Genomic DNA, 10233 nt, shown 5'->3' on the forward strand with positions numbered 1-10233 from the left:
CCTGGGGGTTGTGCCCATGGGAGGGACCCATGCCAGAGAAGTTCATGGAGGACCATCCCCCATGGGAGGGACCCCACCCTGGAGCAGGGCACAGTGTGAGGACCCTCTGCCTGCAGAGGGAGGAGCGGCAGAGACAGCATATGAGGGACTGACCCCAGCCCCATTCCCAGTTTCCCTGCGCTACTGGTGGGGAGGAGGGAGAGAACTCGGGAGTGAAGCTGAGCCTGGGGAGAAAGGAGGGGTGGGGGGAAGGTGCTTGAAGATTTCGTTTTATTTCTCATTACCCTACGCTGATTTGATTGGTAATAAATTAATTTCCCTGAGTCAAGACTGTTTTGCCCATGACAGTAATTGGCGAGTGATCTCTCCCTGTCCTTGTCTCGACCTACAAGCCTTTTGTTGTGTTTTCTCTCCCCTGTCCAGCTGAGGTGGGGAGTGATAGAGTAGCTTTGATGGGCACCTGGCCTCCAGCCAGGGTCAACCCACCACAGCATCCTTGTAAAGTACCTTATTCTACAATGGTCTTTACAAAACACAATTCCCAGTTTTAATGACTAGTGAATTGAAGACTCTTGAAAATTAACATATTACTATAATTTGCTAAATACAGAAATTCAAATGAATTTTCTACCTGATTAGCTTCTAGTGAGAGTGTTTCTAGTTGCCCTTCGAGTCGCATCTTCTCTTTCAGAACCTGCAACATTTCGTCATGCGTTCCTGCGATAGAGCTTTCCATAGAGACACTGGAGACAGAGACAGCACACACAGCTGAAGGGTTAGAATACAACACTCATCTAGTGAAACAGTGAGGCTGAAATGAAGAGGTACTCTGACTCCACGTGTGACCTAGAATTTAGGACGTTTTTTCTGGCTTTATGATGGATCCAGAAATTATGTTCACACTAAGATTTTTATACGTTAGTTTCCTATACTTACAGCAACTAGAATCTACTGTGGCACCCATTTATTTGTTATTTTACAAAGCATAATGGTTGACTTCATTATGTTCTGTATCTGCATATCCCATTATAAGCAGACAAACAGATATAATGGGAGCACAAAACCTCTACAACTATTGTCTGCAACTGTCTGCTTTAATGTGAAACTGCCTGAGAAATACCAACAGATGCTACAAAAGAAGGAAGAACAGGTATTTGATATAAGGGATTCCTCATGCTCCTTCCCTGATGTACAGCCAAGGAGTCCAGAAAAAAAGATCTTTCATCTCTCATTACCTTAAGAATTAAGACTAAGATAGAATAATTTTTGACAATTGATTTTAGCTTAACACCTTGGGCCATTACATTCTATTCCAAAGGTGGGAAAAAAAGTTATTTCAAAATTAGCATGTATAAAACATGCATCCACAGACAACTGATAAAAAACACAACTGCATCGTTAAGGGCTTTACCACTCATCCACTTGCTTACCGAATCACACTTTAATACCTACCACATACACAAAAGCTTGTGAGACTAAGTAAATCTCATTCCAAAGGGCTGAGGAGTACAGACAAGACCCTTGGCATTTCATCACTATTTGAGGCCTGAAAGGCACATGCATAGATCTGGAAAAGGACAGTAATAAATATTGCTGAGTCTGTTAACTCCACACTTTCAGACTTTAAAGACCAATGCCACATCAGGGATTCAGTGAACAAATGTCTGCTTCACAAGTAAATACAAACAGAAGCAACTGCTAGCAGCTTGTTTAAAACACACTGCCAGTGGCAAGAATATCTTTCTCTAAAGATATACTTAGTAAAGAGGCACGCAAGCAAAGGGACCTTTCAGTTTCTTTTAGAATCTGCAAGTTAAAAACAGATTTGATCACAATGAATTTAAGTTAAAACTGGATGCAAAATTAGTAGAAGGGAGGAGTAATAGGCTGCTTATTCCGTAATGCCTAGGAACAGCCTCACTGTAGGGTGATCTTTCTTACCTGCTAGAAATACTGTCTCTCCTGCTCCGCACTTCCCCATTAACTTCTTGCTCTTGGGCTTGATGCTCCACTGCTGCAGCCTGCAGCACCTCGCTGATGGAAGGAAATTGTCCCATTGCATCTGGATGTATCTTCTGACCGTTTATTGTATACGGAACACCCTGTTTGCCTTCTGCATTCTGTAAGCTGTTATACAGCCCTGACACACTGCTGTAGTTAGAGCTGTCACTCTCATTTCCATCCAGCCTCGTTCCCACTTCACTCCCATCAATCTCTGAAACACTGTCTCCTGCTAAGGAGGAATTTTCTATTCGATCATCCAGGTCAGATGGTAGACTAATTTCAGAAACAATCGATGTTGGACCACTCCTGCTTTGCTTCAGAGTCCCACAAGATAAATCAGTAGCCACAAAATTCCCAATAGTGTTTCTAGAGCCTGAATCTTCAGTTCTGTAGTCAGCCAAGGACCGGATCTTGCTGGGCCTAGATTTTGAATTTCTTCTCTCTTTTGAGGATGCCGGAAGCCCCAAGCTACCCAGTTTTGGCCCCCTGGGGACACTGGTCCGTAAAAAGGAGTATTCTTTTGTCATTGCTACAGTGCTAGCTCTTGGCAAGATTTCTGGATTTAACATCAGCTCAGGATCTAGGGTGCTGGAGGGTCGGGTTTTGGACATAGACTGATTCGACTAAAAGAAGCAAAGAGTCAATGATAAATTCCAGAACTTTACATTTGGACTAGCATCAAAGACTTATTTTGCTTTAGAACTTAATATGTAAAGGTCTACATTTTTATATTAATATTTAAATATATACATCATTTTATAAATAAGGTAAATTACATCAGCAATCAACCCTATCAAGGCTCAGTACATGCATGTTGAAATGATCAAGGTAGACTCTAAAAGCTAACTGAAAAATATAGGAAAAATTAAACATTTAGGTTAAAGTTTTGCGTTTGATCAACCCCCCCCGCTCCACAACCCCACCCCCTGCATTTTAAGCAGCACAAACCGGTACACTACCGATGAAGTAACAGAGAACCAAATTTTGCACATCCAGAAGAAAAAAATGTTTTCTCACATTTGAGAAAACTACTGAACATTTAGAGCAGAGAAAATAATAATTTAGTGCAAAGAAAGGGTAAAGTTTTCAAGCTTCTCAACAAGACACTTACCCTTTCTTGATGTCTCTTCACTCTGTATTGTTTGAGCTGTTCTTCTAGCCGTCTTCTTGCTTGTAGTCTTATTTGTTCCTCTTTCTCTAATGGGAGTGAAGACTCCACTGAGCCTGTAAGCGAAAGGTATCTTTACAGTCAAACAGGAAGCTCCAACACAGGCAAATCTGATGCAAAAGGAAAAAGCCCCTTCTACCATCAGCAACATGCTTCATGCTTAAGCAAGGAATGCAAGGAAAGCCCATCGGCATGCACCTCAGAATACCCTCTTCTAATATATCCTTGTGTAAGCATTGATAAAGCCTGCGTATTTCTGTCACTCAGTTTGCAAATGCTGTAGCTCCTCCACATATACATGACCAGAGATTACACAGCAAGACTAGAACTATTGCTGTCATTTAATCTCACTTGTCCTGCACTCATGACAGCACTAAAATTATAAAACTAAGTAAGACCTACACAGTCCACTCATTTCCTACAGGTCAGAGCAAGATGCTCCCTCGAGACATTTCCTTTCTTTTTGTTAAGTCACGTCAAATCTTTCCCATAGTAAGGATTTTAAAAAAACATTATTTCAGAAAACTCCTGTAGCATTAGACACCTTAATATAAAAGCTTACCCCTTCTCTCCTCTTTATTGCTCTCCTATAACACCCTTTATTACTTAGCTTAAAATCACCTGCTTTTTTTTGTCACCTGTTACTGCTAATAATCAAGAAGATTAGAATAGCTTCAGCCCCAGAAAGCATAGAGTCCCCTCCAGCGTAAGAAAAATTTTTAAATGGTAAGGCACATGCCTTAGCTGCAGCAGAGGGTGATTTACTGAAAGAAAATTAATCGTAGTTCTGAAGTAAAAGCTTACTGCAAAAACGAAGTTTAGTCCAAGCTTAAATGATGTTATAGGATTCTAGAGCCAGGCTCAGAGTAAAAAGCTTTATGCAGCAAGAGAAAGCAGGGGCACCACCATAAACAGATGCTTACACAATTCAGTTTCTTGCATGGGAAGACTTATTTTGAGAGACTGCAAAGCTTCTTTTCTAAGAACTATGCCCTCAGCACTAGTTCCCTGAGATTTCCTTAGGCTGTCATGGAAACCAGTCACACCTGGGGACAACTCTTGACCCTGCGCACTGCTGGTGGGGTCAAAAGGTACAGGAGAGTCAGGGAAGAGCGACTCTGGCCCATTCTGGCAGGCATCCACTTCACTGTTTATCTCCAGACTTCCCACTTCATTTGGCACTTCATTGATGTTAATTCCGGTAGCTGGAAAAGAAAGTTTCACTGAGCCTTGCTTTAAGCTGCACCATTTATCTTCACGCCTCCACCCAAATACAATGCTACCCACTATTGCCTTTAGACTGTAAGAATATGAAAATTGCTAACAGCAGCAACTGGCAAGAGGAACTTCATAAAGGACTTTTGATTCTTCATTTAAAAAGACCAGAATAAGTATCTTTCATTTGCTTTACTATGTTGCCTTCAAGCAGGACCTCAAAAGCGATCATAAAATACTTTCAAAACCTCACATGTTTTTTTAACTCTTGTTAGGTTTAGAAGCATGAAACACTGAGTGTAAGTAACATGATCTGTGTCACACTGAGTGGCAACCTACTACAAATAAGACTCACCAACTGCGGGCCATGCTGAATAATTCAGCTATTTGGTATGCTGCTGGGCACTGGGGAGAAAGCATCCGTCACCCCCACTTCCAGCCTGGGCCAAGCAGAGTTTCTCCATTTTAAAGAGAGGTTACATTTTTTCAAATAGGATGCCTTTATCAAAAATATAGTAGCAAAGGTCACATGTATCAAAATAATAATTCTACCAATTAAAAGGTAACTCAAGAACCACTTTAATACCAATCTAATCCCTGCTTACTAATACTGGATTTTCCTTTTCCATCAGGAAAAAAAAAAACAAAAAAACCCACGCATCTCAAAACCAGTTTAACACTTCAGAGGTTTTCTCACATATTTCTACGTCACTCAGCAGGGGAATACTTATATTTATGAAACTACTGTTGCAACAAAACTGTGTATTTAAGTTTAAATGCATTATTATCGATCTCAAATGAGCAGGATACTAAAATAGCCGCTGTCTCTCTGTTCACTCCAGTACCACGTATCACTGGAGTAACGAACTCATTGGAATAATATAGAAAGTTTCATTATTTTTTCCTAAAGATATTTGAAAATATTTAACAATTGTAATCACAAAGCATTTGCAACTGGAAAAATCAAGCTTCATCTTTCTACTTTTTCCTCCTCTCAGAGCTACAGACTTGAATAAGCAGTTTGGTATTTTTGAAGTCTGCTCAAAGATGATGGCGGGGGGGGGGGGGGGGGGGCGGGGGGCACACCAAACAAACCAGAACTGAGAAACAGATCCTCCCAAAGCCAAGTGTTTCTAAAGATGCATATGCAGAAATATTCTGTAGCCAGGAACTTGATTACAAGAATTCAATAGAACTTTATTTACTGATTTAGACCAGCTCATTAATATACTGCTATTACACCCCCTCTCATATAATGAATCACTACAAATTTCTGAAAGCAAAACAATTAAAAAATAAAGCTATTATCCTTCATGTATATGGAGAACATTAAAGTGCACCCTGAAATTAAATAAGCCATATAGGAAAGTGTCACAGGTAGGAAGGTAGAACTTCTTAATTGTTTTCCCTTTTGTTATTGAAGAAAGCAAGAGATTTCCTTTCAAGTGCAGTCAAATTTCACTTCAGAGTAATTTAAAGAGGGAAAGACAAATTCCCACCCCTAACCATCTGTTCCCACCTCTGTGGTGCATCCTCCTTTCACCCAGCACAGATGTTTGTACAATGAACCAGCTCAGAGAAAACTGAATGTGGGTAAAAATCAAAAGTTTTCAGCCTTAGGTTGCCAAAACCCATCAGCTCTCTAAAGATTTGAATTAAACCACTTCCGAGTATCTTATTTGTCACGCAGAGAACATTTTCAGGCCATTTTAGCCTGATTCAGTTCACCGTGTGGTCACAAACACACTTGCAGGCAGGGATGGGGGCAAACAAGGATGCAAAGGAGGAGCAAAGACAGGGCAGCCTTTTTAATGGCTAACCAGTCATTAGAGTTTAAGGTATTTTAAGACCAAAAGTTTGTAAAAAACAAACTTAAAATAGATGTCAGTGCTACAAATAGCCACAGGAAGCCAAAGAAGATACTTCGCACATTCAGAAATACTGTTTCTGTCCATCTTTCAGGAAACGTACCTATTACTGCACCAGGTTTATACTTTATTTACACTTTTATCCTCACAACCACGAGCGGTATACATATACAAAAGAGATGCTGGAGCAAAATTCTGGAGGAATGGTTTCCCAGCAACTTCCTGAGGCCACAAGCCACTCGGACTCTAAACAATGCCTTAACTAAAGTAATTTAATTGTAGTAGTGTCAATACAACTGTGGTCTTTTCAGAACAGTGCGGGAGGAGATGCAATTAGATTGAAAACAGTAGAAAGACACACTACTTATTTCTAAGTCACAATTCAATTGTTTGGACAATATCCAACCCAGGGGAAGACAGGAAGGTGTGATCTCCAACTTCATAAAAGATGAATGAATCATCATATAACTACACTCTGCCAGTCTGATAATGGGCAGCATAAGAAACGCAAATAAAGTCTCAGGCCTCCGCTTTCTTGCCTGTGACAAGATGACAAATCTGCGGTACAAGAGGAGGGTGGAAGGCCAACAACTTCCATCACGTGATCACCTCCTTTTACGTTAGGAACCTCTGTACTTTAGTGTATCTACGCAGCTGCAACATATACACCTCCTCCACCCATCTACTACCGTATTCTTATACGCCAACATATCCTCAGAAGATTTTCACAATGAAAGCAGTTAAACACTTAAATAGGTAGAGAGGCTGTTGAACCTCCCTCCCTGGAGACTTACAGAATTCAACAGGACAAGGCCCTGAGCAACCTGACCTAGCTTCAGGTGCAGTGCTCTCTGCATGAGGTTGGACTCGATGACCCACAAAGGCCCCTTCCAAGCTAAGTTTAATTCTATAATCTACTCAGATCAGCCTCTTAACTTTCTTGTAAACAGCTGCATGATTATTTTATTATAGAGCTCATCTACATATAAAAGTTATTTTGAGATAATCTGGGGAGTACATACCAGCATCTCTCTTCCATAAATGGAAGTTTAAAGAGACTTTTAAAGTACATTTTGGGTTTTGCCTAAGTAATTTAATTTATTAGGAAAACTTCTTTCGCTAGAATAAAGTACTCCAGTCATGAGCTTACTCCATAATAACTTGTAGTTCCAGAAAATATCAGGTATACACTCTTGGAAACACTATCAGAAGAGAGGGTAACACCCTGAACAACACACACTCCACTGACAGCCAATAGTACCTAAGCTAATAGCATGGTTTTGTTCTGAAAGAATAAGTTTAAAAAAAAGCAACAAAAGACGACAGTTTTCCCATACACAGAACAACAGCCTTCACCAAACTTGCTTTAAACTGCTGTACAAGAAGTTCCTGACCTCTGGGAAAAAAGTACTTCAGCATCACCTGAACAACAAAATAGTTGTAGAGAAGCCTGGGTAAGACTAGGAAATTATATGGTGCATATGATATAACTTACTGTTCATTTCATCTGTTGTATCCGGCAATTCTGACTTGGCTTTACAATCCAAGTGTCCTCCAGAGCTGCTAGGGGCCACATTGCTGCTTTTGTTCTCCAACTGAATGTCCTGCTGGACAGACGAGGAGTCCATGGTAAAAACAATCCAGATCCCTGGGAAGTTTTTCTTCTGAATAATTTGCCACCAGGTGAACTACCAAGTCCTGTTTCTCTCCATCAGCAACAACAGCATCAAGATGTTACACAGGAGCACCGTTCTGAGTGTTACAGCTGTTGGTGTGCAGCAGGCAGCCGCTAATTCCAGGAGATCATGAAAACAGCTCACAGCCAAAGCTGTCACCACAGAGCCGCATCCTCTAGAAACAAAACGTAGCAAATTTACAAACATTTCTTAGGGCTTTGAAAACATGAGTTAAAAAGAAAGCAGTGCTCACAGATCACCCACCAGCCCAACTTCGACACACAGAACCAGGACACGGGGTAATAACAGAGAAGATGAAACACAACCAAGTATCTGGCTTTCGTGTATAGGGAGTGATCTGTTTAAGAGCTTTTTTTATCATTATTTTTTTTTAGTAGCATTGATACACCAGTGTAATAATTCAACAAGATAATATTCAGCAAGACAACTGATTTAAGATCACTGTCCCCTTTATGGAAACGCCTCTTAGGCCTCTGCTTTAGTAAGTGAACCAGAATTCAGAGAAACATTTTGCTCTGTAAATTACAGCCTGGGCTTTCATACCATATATTCCCAATTCAAGGACCTACCCCCATCTAAGTTTCACTAGCTTAAGTTAGAATGCAGTATGGAATTCAAAATTAATTTTTTTTTAAATTAAATGACATCATTACCGTTTACTTATCTGCAAAACAACGAGTACGGATCACTGTACAGAGCCTGAGCTACTAATTACAGCATGTGTTGGCAGTTAGAATGTGGCCTGGGCTGCAGTTTAATGCAGCCTTGTCCTATGGTGCGTCAAGAAGAGGATTTCCAAACACAGCAGACAGAGTTTACAAATGATTCTCCAGGCATTCAGATCCTACCTTTGGTTACAGACCCAGCCAATCTGGCAGAAGCTGTTGTCACTTCCAGCATTTAAATTTTGTTCCAATAGCTACCGACAGCTGAATGAACAGACTACAAAACGTTATGGCTCCTCTTTACTACAGAAACCCCAGTTTTGATTTCTGTAGTAGATAAAGAAATCCCCAATTAAAAAAAGGAGGGGGCTGCAGGGAGAATGTCAAGTCAGGAATATTTTCATTGCATTTTTATATGAACACAAACATTTTGAGCGATATCCCTTCCACATCCCCAAAGAACTTGTGGGACTACTGCTGTACCAAAGGGCCAGCCACCCAGCAGCACCAGGCACCTCCTGAGCAGTGCAAGGCTGCCAGCAGCTCGGCCGTGCAGGGAACCTGAAACCTGGGGCACATTTCTAAAAAAGAAACCTCCACCAAACAGAAAGATTAATACCTTCGCTGTGATTTCTTACTGATTTTAAAAGCTTTTCTGGATAATAAAGCTTACAGCAAGGCTCCTGGCAGAAGAGACTGCAAGTAGCTGCTACCTGACAAGCCACAAAGAGGAACTGCAGACAAAAGGCAAGTAGGGCTGGGACTGCTGGCACCTCGGCGCAGCTGGCCAGCCTGTGGACGGCTTGTGATCCCTGCCACAGCACCCCTGCCGACACCCAGCCACGGCCTTCCCTGTGCAAGCCATCCCCAGACATTACAGGTTGGCGCACCTTGGCGTCAAAGTCTCTCTGTACCTCTGAGCTGAGCACAGGCACAAACACACACACACACCCACCACGGGAACCCAGCAGCAGCCTCACAAGGAAAGGAGCTGTAGGAAAACAACCGATTTTACCTAAAACACCAACAACCAGGAGGGCAACGGCGCCCGGCCACAGCCCAGAAGCCGCCCGGCCAGCCGCGGCCCAGGGCTCCGGGGGGCACCGGCAGAGGCACCCGCAGGCCCGGGGCCGCAGCGGGCCAGCCCGGGCGGCTCCCCGCACCTCGGCTAGGCCGTGGAAAGGGTGGGCAGCCCCGGCCGCGCCCCCCGCCCTGAAGCAGCGCCCGGCCACCCCCTAGCCCGCCCCGCCGCCCCCTGCCCGGCCAGACCCCCGCAGACCTGGGGCCGCCCGCCTGGCGCCCGGCTCCTGCCCGAGACGTGGCGCTGCCTTCGCCGGGAAGGGGCGGGGAGGGCGCGGCGGTGCAACGCGGTTCTCCCTCCCCCGCCGGCCGGGCGCCACCGCCGCCGAGGACCGGGCCCGCCGCGGCCCCCCCCGCCGCCCCCGCCCCGCCCGGCCCCGCGCCCCTCGGCGGGCAGCCGCGGCGGGCTGACGCGGGCCGAGAGGCAGCCGGTGCCGCCCGGCCCGCGGGTGAGCGGCGGCTTTTGCAGACGGACCCTTCCGGGCGCGGGGGGGAGGAGCCGCTCTCCGCGCCGGGGCCGCCGCCCGGCCGGGCCT

The 10233-nt window shown here is 43.8% G+C and overlaps 1 protein-coding gene across 3 annotated transcripts in view; it reads right to left on the reverse strand.

Annotated features, from left to right (window-relative positions):
- GOLGA3 (golgin A3) overlaps positions 1-10033 on the reverse strand; it is a 30367-nt gene extending 20334 nt beyond the window's left edge. Inside the window, exons 1-6 of one of the 3 annotated variants that reach the window (XM_056326753.1) lie at positions 9897-10033; positions 7751-8106; positions 4219-4377; positions 3116-3228; positions 1942-2627; positions 632-743 (exon numbers count right to left, since the gene is read on the reverse strand). In XM_056326753.1, coding sequence (XP_056182728.1) covers positions 632-743; positions 1942-2627; positions 3116-3228; positions 4219-4377; positions 7751-7883 — 1203 coding nt within the window. In that variant the 5' untranslated portion in view covers positions 7884-8106; positions 9897-10033. Of the gene's footprint in view, positions 1-631; positions 744-1941; positions 2628-3115; positions 3229-4095; positions 4378-7750; positions 8107-9896 lie in introns of all 3 variants that reach the window. The other 2 variants (XM_056326752.1, XM_056326754.1) reach the window with 2 other exon arrangements.
- Between the last annotated feature and the right edge of the window lie 200 nt (positions 10034-10233).

This window comes from Falco biarmicus, chromosome 1 (genome assembly GCF_023638135.1).
Source record: "Falco biarmicus isolate bFalBia1 chromosome 1, bFalBia1.pri, whole genome shotgun sequence".
In the NCBI taxonomy this organism is placed as follows: domain Eukaryota; kingdom Metazoa; phylum Chordata; class Aves; order Falconiformes; family Falconidae; genus Falco; species Falco biarmicus.